This window comes from Cucumis sativus, chromosome 1 (assembly GCF_000004075.3).
Source record: "Cucumis sativus cultivar 9930 chromosome 1, Cucumber_9930_V3, whole genome shotgun sequence".
Classification (NCBI taxonomy): Eukaryota; Viridiplantae; Streptophyta; class Magnoliopsida; order Cucurbitales; family Cucurbitaceae; genus Cucumis; species Cucumis sativus.
The window spans coordinates 21634464-21650835 of record NC_026655.2 but is presented as its reverse complement, the minus strand read 5'-3'; the positions used below and the strand labels follow the sequence as shown (position 1 = coordinate 21650835).

General features: G+C 34.5%; 2 protein-coding genes across 6 annotated transcripts; one reads left to right on the top strand and one right to left on the bottom strand.

Annotated features, from left to right (window-relative positions):
* Positions 1-505: 505 nt before the first annotated feature.
* LOC101205712 (transcription factor PCL1) lies at positions 506-4327 on the bottom strand. Of its 5 annotated transcripts, none has more exons than XR_004214159.1 (4): positions 3024-4327; positions 1932-2770; positions 1128-1314; positions 512-949 (listed from the first exon to the last, which is right to left on the bottom strand). XR_004214159.1 is itself a non-coding variant. In XM_011659962.2 (2 exons), exon 1 carries the CDS (start codon positions 4050-4052, stop codon positions 3042-3044), a length of 1011 nt encoding a protein of 336 aa, XP_011658264.1. In that variant the 5' UTR covers positions 4053-4326; the 3' UTR covers positions 506-949; positions 3024-3041. The 5 variants fall into 5 exon arrangements, 1 of the variants encoding a protein (XP_011658264.1); XR_004214158.1 differs by having other exon boundaries at positions 1932-2758; XR_969946.2 differs by lacking the exon at positions 1932-2770 and having other exon boundaries at positions 506-949; positions 3024-4326.
* Positions 4328-9179: 4852 nt separating this feature from the next.
* Positions 9180-10728, top strand: LOC101205938. The gene has a single exon (XM_004153098.3). The coding sequence runs from the start codon at positions 9343-9345 to the stop codon at positions 10567-10569; it is 1227 nt and encodes a 408-aa protein (XP_004153146.1). The 5' UTR covers positions 9180-9342; the 3' UTR covers positions 10570-10728.
* Positions 10729-16372: the final 5644 nt, after the last annotated feature.

The following is a 16372-nucleotide window of genomic DNA, read 5'->3' as shown; positions in this document are numbered from 1 at the left end:
AAAAATGCTTTTTTTTTCATCTCTATCGTTTGAATCTTCTATTTCTATTTACTAAACAGAAAAATAGAGAGAACCCCTATTTTGAAAATTTAATTAATGTCAGATATTTTAAATTATGTTTCCTTACTAATATTAAGGCATCTTGCTCGGGCCTGGGAAACTTGGGGGATAACAATGCCCATAAATTGGACAGTTTTAGTCAATAAACACCTTGACAAGAAATAGCTTTTGAATTTGATAAGAAATTTGAGATAACAGAAGATCCATCCCTTGATTATAAAGGAGCCATGGAGCTGAAAGTCACCGAACACCTGAGGGAAGGATAATTCACTGTAATATTTAGTTTGCACATGGAACTGAGTGACATCTCTAGACATGAGCACGTCTAGTTTAGGCAAAGGACAAACCAAGAAGCTGGATTTCCCAAAATAAGCAATTATTAGCCATGTGTAAATCAAATAAAGATCAACATAAACATGGGGATGGGTAAGATAGCCCTCACTTATATCTATGAATAGTAATATTTACTATTATGATGTGACTTTGTTGAGAAGTTGAATCCAAATTCTGAAGAGGAAAGAATGAAGAAAAGATTTTCAGTGGAGAGAGACCGTGAACTTGTATAATCATCAAGTTTCACAGCAGTCATTATTAGTCAAGAGACCGAGAGGCTTCACTAGAGTACATCCACTAGAGCTTGTGACATAAGTGCATATGAGTTGCACAAACTAGAATGAAAATGAAAATCTCAATCTTCTTGGAGATACAGTTTCAATATCTCAAAGGTATTCAATAATTGGCAATTGTTGACTTACTGATAGACAACGTAATAATATAATTGATAGGAAATGTTTAAGTACATGTTGCGTATCATCAATCTGGACGTCCTGTCCTCTGCTGTCTCTATGTCAGAGACCATATCGAAAGCAAATTCCTTCCAGAGTGACATCTGCAAGTGGGGCATGCTAATCATAAGTTAAGGTAGTCAACCAATAGAGAAGTTCGGACCAATTTAACCAAGTAGAAAAACTTATAAAAGATATTTGCGTATCAAACTGAAACCAAAAACCAAGTACCAAGGCTATATTCAAGATAACCAATCAGGCATTCATCAAAGGAAAATTAACCTTTCAACGTCATCCTAAGAAGGAGAGAATCAACAACACACATATCCATTCCACTGATAAGGATCATTTGGTGTGCCCTTTGATACTTCTATAATTCACCAGAGGTGATGGGCAAGTTTTTCAATGTGATGAGATTAGACCATCCCTTCCCTCCTGTAACTACAGTGTCATGCATCTTAGATCACACCTGGATGATGTTTGTAACTTTTACTCAGGTTGTCATAGAACTCCCAAGGTTAAAAACATGGCGTAAAAATAACATGCTTACTACTTGATGCAGTTGGTCTAAAAGCATAGCAGATTATAAAAGGAAAACTTTTGCAGTGTAAGGTCAAACAGATTATAATTTAGTGCATCTTCTTAGATCAAAATTGTTTAGTTTTACATATACTATCACAATTATCTGACCGAAATTCATACAACTTAATCTTAAACTTTCTTAACATCCAAAGAGGGGACTGATTTGACCTAAAACGTTCAACTCCCGCGGTTCTACTGGATCCGTGCGCTAAAAGAAGAGAAAATTATATGAATAGGCATAGGACAAAATAACAATAACAGTTCAAATATTAATATCCACGTAGCCATTACATGAGAAGAAAGCAAGCATGAAAACAAACAATAAATTTCTTAACAATTTTGGTAACAATATCAAGCCATAAATTGAATTATGGTCATTGTGGCAGAAAAAGTTCATTGAGCAAAACTTGCATGTGGAAGTGTAATTTCCGCAAGAAGAAAACAGGTAATAAACCCACTATGCTGAAGGGAAATCTTAGATTGCTTATTAGTGGACTTCCTTACCTGCATGATCGTTCTATGGTGGAGACTACACAATAAAGATCAAAACAAGCATATCTAACCAACTTTAATTACACTTTCAAGAAGTGATCTAACTGAGAAGTGTAGCGTAGTGAGGAATGATAAGCTGAAGAGTAAAGTTAAGTACTCAGTGGTTCAACTGAAAAAAGTAACGTGGTGTTGTTTGAAAGCTATTTATGATAAAAAGGACTTTTTTGCTTTATCAGAGATTCAGAACAAAATTTCAGTTTACATATTTTTGGTGAACTATTTTTAGGGTTTTTTTCCCTTTTAATTTAGTTTCACACTACATGTCCATTTCTTAGAATAAATTATGTTATTCCTTTCCAAGAACAATTACAAATGTGACTGTTAATCTCAAAGTATTAGTACTATATAACACTAAAAAAATTTACAAATATAACAAATTTAGAGAAGTAGAGTATATCATTAACAAGAGTCTATTAGCAATCTTTAAAACTGTTATCATACACTTAACTACTAACCCTAAAACTACTGCCCGATGCAATTATCCAAATCACAAATACAAATTAAACTTATTCTTAATTCATACAAGTCATCTAACTACAGTTATTGGGAATAGTTTAAAAAACAAAATTAGAAAGCTGATGTCTTAAAATAGTCCCAAAAGCCAATAACAAACAAGCCGTGTATTCTTGTCTTACTAAACACACTTAAACAAAAAAGAAAGCTTTCAAATTTCAAGAAACTCAATAATACTGCTTTCCAAAGCTAAATTTTATCTGGGGTTCACCATTTCCCGTGTTTGATACAGAACTTGTTGCTAAGTTCGAGAAATCCACCAATTCCTAACACACAGACTGTTCATTAGAGACGAAAGCAGAACCCAGTCTTAGAAACAAAATAAATAAATAAAATCAAAGGAAAAATAATTTAGGACAAATATAATTCAAATAGTTTACGAACTAAGCCGCAGAAGTACAATGAATTCTATCAAATCGATAGTATGTCAAAATTCCCAGATACCAAAGCTGTACTGTCGCTCCAGTAAAACTTAATATAACACTCAATAATAAGGTATACGCAAAAACTCAGCAAGATTAAGCATCCAACCTGAAAGTTAGCCGTAATTCACTTATCATTAGTATTAGGAGGTACATGAGGATGAGGGTAAGGCACGATCGAGCTGTATTTGTTCCCCGACCAATCTCTCTGATGCATCATATTGAAAGGATGCGTTTCAAAGCCAGGGTATCCCTGTGCGCTTCCCGGATGAGCTACAGGCATACCCATATAACTATGAGCATGACCAGACGCTGCCATGCCAAGCACCGGCATCGGCATCATAGGTGGTCCATACGGCATCGGAGTCGGAACTGGCAAATGCCCATTTCCATTTGCTTGCCCACTGTTGGTTGACTCGTGCAAGGTCGGCGGTACAGGCGTGGAGGCAAAAATCCGGTCCGGCGACGATGGCCCCTCGTTGGAAGACCCCTGCATCCTCTTCAAGTAAAGCCTATATTTCTGAAGATGACTCGCAACATTCTCCCGAGTCAATCCCTCCACGTTCATTAACTGCATAATAGTTTTAGGAACCGCGTTCTTAATCCCAAGATGAGCGACAACGTCCACAAATCGCTTATGTAATTGTGGCGTCCATACAAGTCTCGGTCTCTTCAAAGTCCGAGCCGATGGATCATCCATAGAATTATCCGTCCGAAGAGCCGAATCAGCCTCTTCTGCACAATCAACCTTCCTTAATTTCCTAGAATCCGACCCTGCATCCCTCTCCGTTGCCTCATCTCCTTCAACCACCATCGCATCATGATCCTGAGTTCGATCATCGTTAAACGACTTGAAATTATTCGATGAAAACGCTTGTGCTTGAAATCCACGAAGATTCGATAGCGTATTCTGCGACGCTCGATTAACATCCATAAGTGTCCGACATGGTCCGGTTGATATACTGAATGCAGACGCAAGCTCCGGTGGAATCAACGTCTGAGACAGAGGAGTGAGATCGTCGGCGTCAGGCAAACCCGTTTCCCATTCAAATACTCTCTCCTCATGAGCACAGCTTTCATCTTCACCACCAACACCACCTCCGCTTTCATATTCCGCCATCTTAACCTCCTCACCCATCCTCAACTCCAAAACCTAGGGCTCGTTCCTCTGTTTCAATTTTGAACTCAAGAACGAGATTCAATCAAAACGAAAACAATAAAAACCTAATTCCTCCGAGGGTTTAGGGCTTCGAATTTGATTCAGTTACGATCGGACTCCGAGAAAATTCCGGCGAAAGAAAATTGAAGAAACAAACAACAACGATGAAGAAATGGAAGCAATGAAGAACCAAAATCAATTCGTTTTTTTTCTTTTATTTTTATTTTTTTCTTCTTAAGATATTTCAAGAAAATAATAATTAAAAGAAATATATTTCTTATTTATTTATTGGAAAGGCCATAAAAAGTGCAATATCCGTTTCCAGATCGGCCTATTCCCTTTGCCAACGTGGACGACTTACCCAGATATTTTTGATCCGCTAAATATCTCCTTTCAAATTCCCACTCGCTCTTACCTATACTTTTCCCACTACTCGCTTCATCTTCTCTCCACGTGTCCTTCTTTAGCTCATCCACCAATAATACCCTCACTCTCATCATTAGACTTCGAAGTTGTGACGTGGTAAAGCCAGTTCCATTTGATTTATTGAATTCACGGAAATGTCCTTCGTTTTACAATCCTTATACGGCGTCTGATTCGCTGGAAGGCTACATGTAAGCAAAAAGGGTTTTATTTAAAAAGGGTAGTTAAGTCATTACATGGATTTATTATTGTTTTTTGCACCGACTTTTGAACTTTAGCCTCTTTTTAAAAAAATTTTAAATTTAGTAATTTAATGGGAATTAGTGGACTAACCAATAGGAAGAAGGGAAATTGGGTGACAGCTGTTAATTTGGACGGAATATTGATGACGGTCGAACAAACGGCAGCCACGAGTTTTGGCCTTACGGTACGGGAAGATTTGAGATAATGTACTTAACGCTTATGAAGAAATTTTATTTCTTTTCTCTTTTTCTTTTACTTACTACCTTTTCATTTTCATTTAGTTTTTTATTTGAGCAAATCAATTTTTTAGATTTTTCTTACGTTTGTGTATTTTGGATTTAGTTCTAATTTAGATATATTGATTTTTTAGATTTTATGTGTTGTGTTTGATTTTAATTTAGCTGATACGTTTAGGGAGGAGATGTTAAAATTTTGTAGTCACCAAATCGGTATCGATTATGAATAAGTACATATTAGTCATTATTCGGTTGATTACTTAATTTAGATCGACAAGCATTTGAAATGTTTGAAAAAAAAATGTAAACTAACACCAACTGAACACCTTCAATTTGTTAGTAGTATAGTCAGATGTCAATTGGGTTAACTTCTTGTTCACCATCGATGCACACTTTCAATTTTTAGTGTTATTGTTGATTAATTAATTAAAAATATTTATAATGAAATATGTTTAGTTATTTTCATCACTATTATAGTTAATATTAAAATTTTATTTTATAATTATTTTAAATTAATTAATAGATATTAACGTCAAACAACAAATTGAGTCAAGAAAATGAAGGTTAAAAAGGGTAAGTAAGTTTTAAAACCTAGGAAGTAGATGGGAAGAAACTCAAAGCTCTAAGGGTAAAATTGTAACATTTTGAAATCTAATGACTAATTTGAAATAAAAATATAAATTTTAGGACTAAAATGCAACGTTTTGAAGCTTACAAACTAAATGAAAATTAGACTAAAAAATGTGAAATCAAAAAATAAATTTTCAATACGATTTTATCTTTCAGATTTGTGGTTTGGTCTCTAAAATTTAAAAAAGTTACGTTTTAGACTTAGATGTTTGAAAAATAGTCCTAAATCGTCAATCAAATTAGTTTGACGAAGTAAATTTAGATGGACAACCCTACTAAATTATATAACATGGTCCTTTTTTTTAAAAAAAAAAAATCCAATCTATTGCACAAACTTCACATTTTTTCACCATCGGGATGTTACACGCTTACAACGAGAATATTGTCATTGTTGCTTTCACGATCGCTATTACAATAAGTCTTCAACATTGTCTCGAGAAAATATTACCTTTTGAATTCCACACAAATTCTAGTGACTTGACCAACAAAAATGCCAACTTCTCCATAAAAAGAAATTCCCCAGAAGGCAACAACACCAAAAAAAAAAAAAAGAAGACCACCAACAAGATAAGAAATCAAATAAACCAGATCGAGGCATTGAAAACAAAGACATACCCAATACAAGCGATGAAAAAATATTGAGGCCAACACAACCACGACAAGTTTAGTAAGAGTTTCATTAAACTCTAATCGATCTAGAAATAATCTTCTACCCATTTAGTTCATACTCGATTAACAATTGAGGGTTTTAATCAAATAAATAACATAACAAAAACTCAAATTAATTAAAATAATTCAATCAGAAAATGTTAATCCACACGCATAGTCCATACTTTAAATTAACATACGTATACTTTGCTTGTTATATACAATTATTTTGGGTAGGTATATAATTTTTAAAACTTTTTTCCCCTTTAAAGTTATATATAATTTTTAAACTTACATCATTACATGGATATAGAGAACTTTCAAAAGGGTCACTAAATAATTTAAGATGTCTTATCCAAATAAGTTATTTAAAATTAGGTGACATTTTAAAAATATTGGACCTTGCTTTAATAAAGTAATTAAATATTGTCATCCCATAGCTTGTTTTACTATATTATGGTTCTAATTTTTAAAATAATGTATATACCCTACTATTTTATGGATGGGTGTACCAAGTTTAGGTTAAATCATAATAAGTTACCCTTAAACATAGTATATAGTTTAATTATGTATGTAGAGATTGATATGTTTTATTTTTTATTTTTAAATTTTGAATGTGATTATAAAAAATAATGGTATTAGAAGAGTAAAAATGAATTTTCAATAGATAAGGTATATGCGGCCAATAAGTTAAAGATTTAAATTTCCTACGTTACTGTATGTACTGTTAGACTAAAAAATCGTTAAAGTGAGTATAAATCATCAATAATGCATAAATTCTACTCTAAAAAAAGAGACTTGTATAGATTTTGTGACATTTTTTTCTATCTTCATCTTCAATTTGGTTATTATACATTCGTGTCATAAAATCTCAAATTTGATGTAGCAATATATTGTTTTATATGACTTAGGTTGTTAACACGATGAACTTTGACTCAAAATCGTTTTGAAAATGTTGTCACTTTTTAATATCTTTGTTTTCACGTCAAAACTATATCTTATAATCATTTTTTTTAAAATTAAGCATTCCACTAAAATTCTTGCTATGACTCTGCATATTTTCTGAAATAAAGAGTTAATTATTAGCTAAATTTAAAAAATGAAACAAGTTTTTTAAACCATGACTTCTTCGTCGTGATGAACGATAAAATTAGATAAATTCAAACATGAGATTATTTTTTTTAAGTCTAGTTTACTCACGAACGCATAATTCTAACATGAAGTATCAAGGTGAGTAACCTAACATCTTATCTGCACACAATTCCTATTATCTTCTTGGTTGAACCATATATATATATATCCATTTAATGTGCTCATATCAACACAATATTAGAGAACATTTTTCAAATTTCTCAAATTGGTTTTAACTTCAATTCATCTTAAAATTATAATATGTTTTCTTAATTATGGTAAAAAATATAACATTTGACAAAACATTTACTCTTCTTTTCTTAATCTAATAATAATACATCTGTTTTTTGTTTTTTTTATTGATATTATTAGGTCATTTGGACCTTTGTTTTTTAATGTCCCATGTGATACAACTAGGGCTAGAATCAAATTTAGGGTTTAGGTCTAAACTCCCCAAACTCTAAACAAATATTTAAATGGATGTATAATCTTTGCTTATTTAATCAAGAAAAATAAGAGGAAAACAAATTGATATTTCATCTACCAAGTTGACTTTTAATTACATTGGATTAATATGATATTTGTTCCAGAATGATTTATTATAAATCAAGACAACATGAGATAATAAAATATAATCTAGCTCGTTTTGAATTATAAAAAGCCATTTTCTAACTATAGGAGGCTTAAATCTCGTATCTCAATCCTAATAAGATTAAGTTTGAATCTCCTATAAACATATCATATGGTACCTTAGGCTTCTAACTTATAGCATTCTTTTCTTTTGTTTTGTATATTATCACCATTGGCGTGAAACTCAGATGCATTTTTCTATGCTCAAAATTTGGCATTCACCAAATTGATATAATAAAGTTACATATTTACAGAATGTTTTTTAAAATTGTAATTGAGCATATACTTTGTTAGAAATTCTTCCAAAAGATGAATATGATATAAAAAAGTAGTAAATGATGGGTTAAAACACACATTTGGTCTTTTTGTACTTTGTTTCAAAGGGATATTTAAACTTTCATACTCCTATCAATGTCTTTTAAATTAAAAAATAATATCCTTATTGTTAGTATAGACTTTCAAAAGTTATGTTAATATCCTTAACATGAAAAATAATGTTAACAAAAGCCTTTAGCATTGAAATTGTCCATCTACACCCTTTCACCTCTATCTTTCATTTCCTCTCGTTTCTCTTATATTTCAATCTATATTCATAATATTTATCTATTTTCTCTCGGCTCTTTGTAGGGATGAAAATTTATTTATTTATTATGAACATGAAAAATGAAGATATATATATGAAATGTGTAAAAATTTACAAAATATAACAAAATTTTAAATTCTATCAATATTTGATATTGATAAACATTACTATATTTCTACCAGTGATATTAATAGAAAGTTATCAAATTAAAATTTTGCTATAATTTGTAAATATTTTAATTTATTTTATAATATTTGAAAATGTCCATTTATCATGTTAAGAGGTTGAGTTAGTGATTTGGGGTAAGAAAAGGTTGAGCTCTCGAGAGAAAATTTGGATATATTAAACGTGTAGATGAAGGTAATAGATACTAATTTGTTTAAAATTTAACGAGCTTAATTTATGAATTCATTAACAAAGTTAAAACGGTAGAATATGTATTGGAATGAATCACTATTTGGATTGGTTTAACGTTAGATTATGAAATCATCACATTTAGTTTCCCATGAAAATAAAATTAGTATATGGTAGAGGAGGATAATCGATCTCTTGGATTAAATTGTTATTAAGAATCCACGGTGGGTTGAACACAATGCTCCACTGAATTTAGGTTTGGGTTGGACTCCTTCGAATTCGAACCCAAGTGCTGAAGTCACTTTATCCCCATCAGTTGAGAGGGAGACCACTTGCCTTCGCTTCATGTTTGTTGTTCGCCATAGCCAGTGATGATGTTCCTTAATTTCCCATGACCCAACTGTTTTTTCTTCTTCCCTCTTCACCAATGGCTGCTTCTTCGGTTTTCCTTCACCCTTCAACCAATGTTCGTGGTCTATCTTTGGTTGACAAGCACAAACTTCCATTCAAGCATTTCGACAAACAGGTGAAATCCCCTTTGATGCTTCTTAATTCTCCCTTTCATCTAAGGCTTACTCCCTTAATAACTCGTCCAAATGGTTTTACTAATTCACGTTCAACCTCCTTGTTCTCAAGAACGACGAGAACCCTGCTTAAATGCTCATCTTCTGATGGAGTTAGCTCAGAATCCCAAAACCCATTTCTTAAACCCTTTGAATTTGTCTCTTTTGATTCATTGCAAGGTACCCTTTCTCGAATAACCCCTTTTGATGTCGTTAAGTGGTCTGGGGTGTTATCGATTTCAATTGCAGCCACGAAATGGACTTTGAATTTGTTTTTCAACCCATTTTTCTGGATGTATTTCAGCTGGACTTGGTTGTTCTGGCCTTGGGTTGCGGCTATTACAATGGCTGCTTATGGATTATACTGCTTGAGAAAGCACCTAAATGGTGAAGCCAACATATTCGAGCAACTTGCTGTTGTTACTTCCTTGTTCACTTGGCTCACTCTTGTCCCGCCTGCTCATTTTAATGGGTTCCTTGAAGGATGGCCTCTTGTGTTCTTCTTTGTATACCACTACTTCTTTTTCTTCAATGTTAGCATTAGAAAAAGGTTATATGGAGATTACTTTGTTCGTCCTCATGACCCCAAGTGGGATGTTAACATGCCAAACTTGTCTCGGTTACTGTTCTTTGTGGGTGTCATGGCTGGACATTGGTTTGCCGCGTTTGAAGGACCAGAACTTCATCAAATTCCAGGCGGGTGGAATAATGTGGGCATTTGGATTTTGATAGTGTTAACTCTTCTAACTCACTACAATTCGTCATTGTATCTTGCAAACTACTCGGAGAAGGTAGTGGTGCCTACTGCTGTTGTGCAGTTTGGACCATATCGGTGGGTTCGCCATCCAATATATGCATCCACAATGCTCCTTCTTGCCACTTACTGTGCTGCCCTTCGTGCGCCTGTAAGCTTGCTTTTTACCGTGGCAGTTTGTTCACTGTATTATGGTCAGAAAGCAAAAGCAGAGGAAGCTTTGATGGTTGAAACTTTTGGAGAGGGGTATGTGGAATATGCAAACAAAGTTAGGTACAAGTTTATTCCGTTTGTTTATTAGTTTACTTGCCATCATGGCTTTTATGTAGTTACAGTTGAATTTCAAATTTTACTCCTGAGCTTGATTTAAATTTGAAAAGAGAACGTTGTATGAATGAAATTCATCGTAGTTTACCCTGCCGGGCTTACAAATTTGAATAAATCATCTCTTAGTTCCTCCCCCTCCCCTTACCTCAATAATTATACTTACAATAGTATAGTTCGATTATGCCCTTGCAAAAAGAACATTGGCTTTCATCACAGCATTTGTCATGCTGAGATCTCAAAGCTAACTTCATCAAGTTGAGTTAGTTATTTTCTTGCTGAAAATTTTGAAAATCTTGTGTGCAAGGATTATTTCTGCTAGTATCATCTTAGTTTAGTTTACCTATCATCAATATAAGGTATTAGTTACTTCCTGCAGTGCTTATCTGAAAATGGCTTCATTAATATTTTATATCATTTGGGAAAGAACGTGCTGCATCTGACTTGAAGTTGGTTGAGAAGAGTTCAACGTGTTCAATTTTTAGTAACCTAGAAATGAATGTTCAGTTGACCTATTTGCAAGTATTTCTTGTTAGCAGTTGTAGATATCTAAAGTAGTGTACTATTTATCTCTATATTTGTAATCATGCAATTAGATATGTTGCATATATGTACTTGGTAATCTTCCCAGTCCTAAAAAGCTATACATGTTCCTTAGTTCTTCTAATCCTCAGAGTTGAACTTACTAGAGCAATGTATGTTCACGAATAAAGAACAGAGAAAATATAGCAAAGAACAACAACTAGAACTTATTACTGAAGTTGCATTCTTAAACTCGTAAATAAACCAAAGCCTTCAAGTAAGCAATAAGAAAATTTGGATAACCAAAAACATTGGAACCATTAGACCATCACTAAACGCACTCCTATTCAGTGGTCACATAGAAAGCATGATGGAGAAGCATTTCTGTGATTACAACCGATTGATTTTGAACCGGTAGACTCCTCTTGACTACGTTATCAAAAATCAAATATGTCCTTGGGAAGATATCTCCAGCAACCCCCTTCGGAACTGATATTACAATATCTGGTTCAATGAACTGTCCTTTTGCAGATTCGCATCTTGTTGACTCACTAATGCAATAGTTTCTATTCAAATTTTACTTCTGTGACTTGAAAGGGTAATTTATTTAGGCTTCATTTTAGATGAGTCTTGTTTTGGGATAAAATGTAGATACAGAACACCCAGTTGTTTAAGCTCCATGATCGAAAGCTATTTGTCCTGGATAACTTATCTTTTCTCTTCCTAGAATTGCTGTAGCAATCCATTTTGTGCTTCTTCTATTAAGTCCTGCTTTCATTGGTTGTTCAGATTATCCTTCTTTCTCATGGTTTGGCTTCTGACTAGTGGGATAGTGATACTATTTCTTGGAATATTAAGTTCCCTTGTTTACTCAAGGATGAAGAGCTGTTGAATTTTAGAAGTTTGCTGGGAATTTTAACACCAAAGAAAGTGGCTACATTTTTGGATTTCTTTAGGTAGTTTCAACTGTGAAATCTCTCTCAAAGTATTTGCTAGCATCCTCTCCTATGAATAAGGAGTTTTAGTCGGCCATTTGGAAGTCTAAGTGTCATGTGCATCAACCTCCTTATTTGAGTGATGATCAATTGTCTCTTTAAATTGCTGTGAAGTCCTTCAAAGAAAAAGCCTTCTAATGGCATTTTTCCCATCAGCTTGTCCTCTTTGGTTGGCAAACAGTGGTGATCCTTTGCAAAATTTATTCTTTGGTTGCTCATTCTCAAGGCAATGCTAGTAGAATTTGTTGACAATTTTTATATCCAGTGGGTATTTTCGAATTTTTTCAAGGATAACTTTCTCCATTTCCTGGTTGACCCTTGTTTGGCATTAGTGTCAAAGCTTATATGGTCAAACATGGTAAAAGCTTATTCTATCAAAATTTTGGTTCCAAAAGAATAAGATCTTTCACAATAAATCTCTTTCTTTGTTCGACCAGTTTAGTTCAGCTCATCTAAAAGTTTCCACATGGTGCTCTCTTTCTAAATATTGTGCAGATTCTCTATTCAAGACTTTTGTCTCAGTTGGAATGCTTTTATTTATCCTTTGCAAGTCTGATCTTCTGTTTTCTATGCTTTTATGTTTTTTGGTTTTCCTTCCCTTTTCCTGGACACTTCTAATTATTTTAGCATTAACCTCATTTCATCGTTTCAATGAAAATTTTGTTTCCTCTAAACAACTATCATCTCCTTTGTAGTTACTTTAGCCGAGTCAAGATCTTGGGCACCTTGATGTTGCAACTTATTTTTTGCCCATGGTTGAAGTCAAGAAATAAAATGGAAAAGACACTAGATCCTCCGTTGACACGTTTTTTAATTTCAAGCATTAGGGTGCAAGAAGTCTGTGCTGTGCTCCTTCAGGGATTTCATTCTTAATTCCTCCTAAGCCTACCTTTTTGGTTTTCCACATTCAAGGGATACTCTCTCAGACAATTGTACCAAGAATCCACTCCACTTTCCCATGCAGGGCATGCCATGTTGTGATGGAAATCACACTTGTCATATTCACTTACTCTCGTGGTAGAAGCGTGCCGGCTCTAAAATTTGATCTCATTTAAAAGAAACGTCTCTTTAAGATTCCTAGATTTTTAGCTGGCAAGTTTTACTTGGTCGTGTAAACACTTTTGATAGACTTGCTAGGAGGAAAACCTTGCCCAACCATTTTGTGTCGGAAGACGAAGGAAGACTTGGACCATCTCTTGTGGGGCTGCTAGTGTGCGAGATCCATGTGGAGATGTTAGCATTGCTGGTCAGAGAGATGTGCGTGCGATGATCAAGGAGTTCCTCCTCCATCTGCCTTTCAGAGAGAAAGGTCGCTTTTTATGGCTTTTCGGGGTATGTGCAATTATGTGGGTATTTGGGGGGAGAGAAATGATAGAGTTTTTAGAGGGAAGGATAGGTACACTAGTCAGATTTCATGTGTCCCTTCGGTTTTGGTTTCAGTTTCGAAGCTGTTTTGTAGCTATGCACTAGGAAACATTAATCTTAGTTGGATCCCCTCCCTTTAGTGGGGCTCTTTTTTATTGGGCTTGTTTTTTCATATGCCCTCAGCCCTTGTATTCTTTCATTTTTTTCTCAATGAAAGTGATGAAACTCCTCTTGATCAATCCCGATCAAGTAGGATCAACCTTGTTACGATAGAAAATAATCCAAAAGACTAGCGAAATTACAATGTAAAACGAATTGAAGGTGCCTCAATTCGTGAACAATGGACTCTCCTCTGCTTTCCTTTCTCTCTAGGAAAAGCCCGAGTTCACCCACAAAATTCTAACTAACTTTCTCTCTATAACAAACTCCTATTTATACTCTATTATTTTATTACGAAAATATCTACTACAATATTAAAGCTATTAGAGCTATTCTCAATGGCACGTGCGGTTATCCTTGTTTCTTCTTCCTTCTACTATACTGGTGTATAATTGGGGGTCTATCAGAAAGTAACAACGTCTATCACTCACCCCTATAGCAACTACTCAATCCCAGGTCACATTACTGCCTTACCCCTTCTCTTGACCATAGACTCTCTTCAGTCAAGCTCTTTCATATTCATAGCCATAATTGGACTAGTTGTATGTATTTTCTCCCTTGGAGAAACATATTCTTGCCCATGCCAATAGTAACTCCCTTTTGAGATCCTTACTTCATGTCCTTTCATGTAGGCCATGTACCAGGCCCAAACAATCCAAATACACAATTGAGCTCTGGCAGTGGCAGGAGCTGGCTCCGTATGGCTTTTATTGTTACTCCCATTGGTCTTTCCAAGGAATTCTATCAATTGTTACTAGACAGATTAAGATATTGCAACAAGAAATTAAAACTTTAGTTCGAATTTAGAGACAGTCCTGTGTTTTGGGATCGTAGTGGTGCATTCTATAGGAGGCATGAGGAGGATATCAGGATTTTGGCCATTTGTTATGGGGGTGCTTGTTTACTCATTCCCAAAGGTGCAAATGCTTCAGTTTGTCCATCTTTTGCTTGGGTCTTGCGATGCCATGATTTAGGAGATGCTCCTGAGTTTCCTATTTTGAAATAAAGGAAGACTTTTGTGGCAGTCTTCTCTTTGTCGTATTCTAAGGGATTTGGCTTGAGAGAAATAGCAAAGTTTTTTTGGGAGGCAGAAAGATCTTAGGAGGTTGGGGGGTTGCTTGACATTAGATGATATAATATTAAATTTACCTTCACCCTTAAACTTAAATTTTTGGATCAATTCGTGATTTGATATGGTATCATAGTAAATGGTTTAGGAGATTATGTGTTCAAGCCCTTGCAATGTTATTTTCTTCCGATTAATTTAATATTGAATTTCACTCATTGGTCCTTCTTCATATTTCAAGCCTACGAGTGAGGAGAGCTTTGGATGATTTAATGTACCTCACCCATAGGTTTTGGGTCGGTTGGTGATTTAACACTTGGTTTAATGCATCCTTTTCAGTGTCTGTTACTTGACCTTTCTGTAGTTATAAGCTTGGTTTGGTCCAATTGAGGTTCTTTTTTATAGTTAGAGTTTGAACTTCGTTTTTCCTATATATATATATATATATATAAATAGGAAAATAATTTTAAATGACAAAAACTTCTGAAATATTTACAAATATAGCAAAATATCACAATCTATATGTGATAGACCACGATATACCAAGATAAATTACTATAGGTGTTTATCATAGATAATAGTCTATCTTGGTCTATAGCGGTCTATGTAGATAGACTTAGATATTTTGCTAATTTGTAAATATTTTTCTTGATTTTGCTATATTTGAAAATAGCCCATATATAAATATATAAATGCCCGTGTACATTCTTTCATTTTTCTTAACAAAGGGAAAAAGAAAATCAAGCTTTGCTCAAATATACTATTTGCAAGCTACCAAGCGTTCATGACGTTTGATATTCCTTTTCATTCCCCCACAGCTCACTTTTCAGTTTTCTTCCCTAATTCTTGTGTCCCACCTTTTTAGTTTTTATCAATTTGCAATTAAATTGATTTGTTGGGGGTGGGTGGGGGGTAATGCATGTAATCGGCTACTTTGTATGAGAGTCCTATATCGGAAGAGTTGATCTACTGACGAGATCGGTTAAGTGGGGTTGCTCATAACTGTTAAATGCTGGGGGTGGCTTGCCGTATTATACCATTAATCTGTCCAAGACACTCATTTTGCCTATTTCCTCGGTTAATCTAATGCAAAACAACATAGATGTCATGAGTTTCAATATGTTTATTAACTACCTCATAGGTAAGTTATAACTTTACCACCACCAGTGTTATGTCCATTTTGTTTGATTTAAGAAACCATCCATAACATCATCGTCAAGTTGTACCATCCTTTGAGAAACAATTTGTTCCAAGGAAACTTGGCTATTGGTGATGGATGCAAAACCTATACACAGGTGCATGGCCAACAGTTGGCATTGACAAACATTGCATCTTGGCAAAGATCTCTTCCTATTTTTTCATTCTCTTCCAGGCAACCATTCTCTTGGATAGAGAGAAATATTAGTTGGAATCTGTTAAGCCTCCAGGCTCCAATATTGCTAAAATACTCGCACAGGGGCAAGAAGGGAAACTCAGTTTGATAGTTAGTAGTTAGCATTTGGGGGGGGGGGGGGGGGGGGGGGGATGGGCATAGTGAGTGTATTAGATTGAGTGTGATCAGTATATAAATAATGCGTAGTGTTTAGGGAGGGTATGCTTTTTGTCTATAGAAAAGTAGTTGGTGTGGGAGAACCAACTGTCTGCAATAGGCTGGAGTTGGAAAGCCTTAGGGC

What these genes read in the sequence shown, in the direction of transcription:
- LOC101205712 (XM_011659962.2), bottom strand. Translation starts at nt 4,052, where the DNA reads ATGGGTGAGGAGGTTAAGATGGCGGAATATGAAAGCGGAGGTGGTGTT.
- LOC101205938 (XM_004153098.3), top strand. Translation starts at nt 9,343, where the DNA reads ATGACCCAACTGTTTTTTCTTCTTCCCTCTTCACCAATGGCTGCTTCT.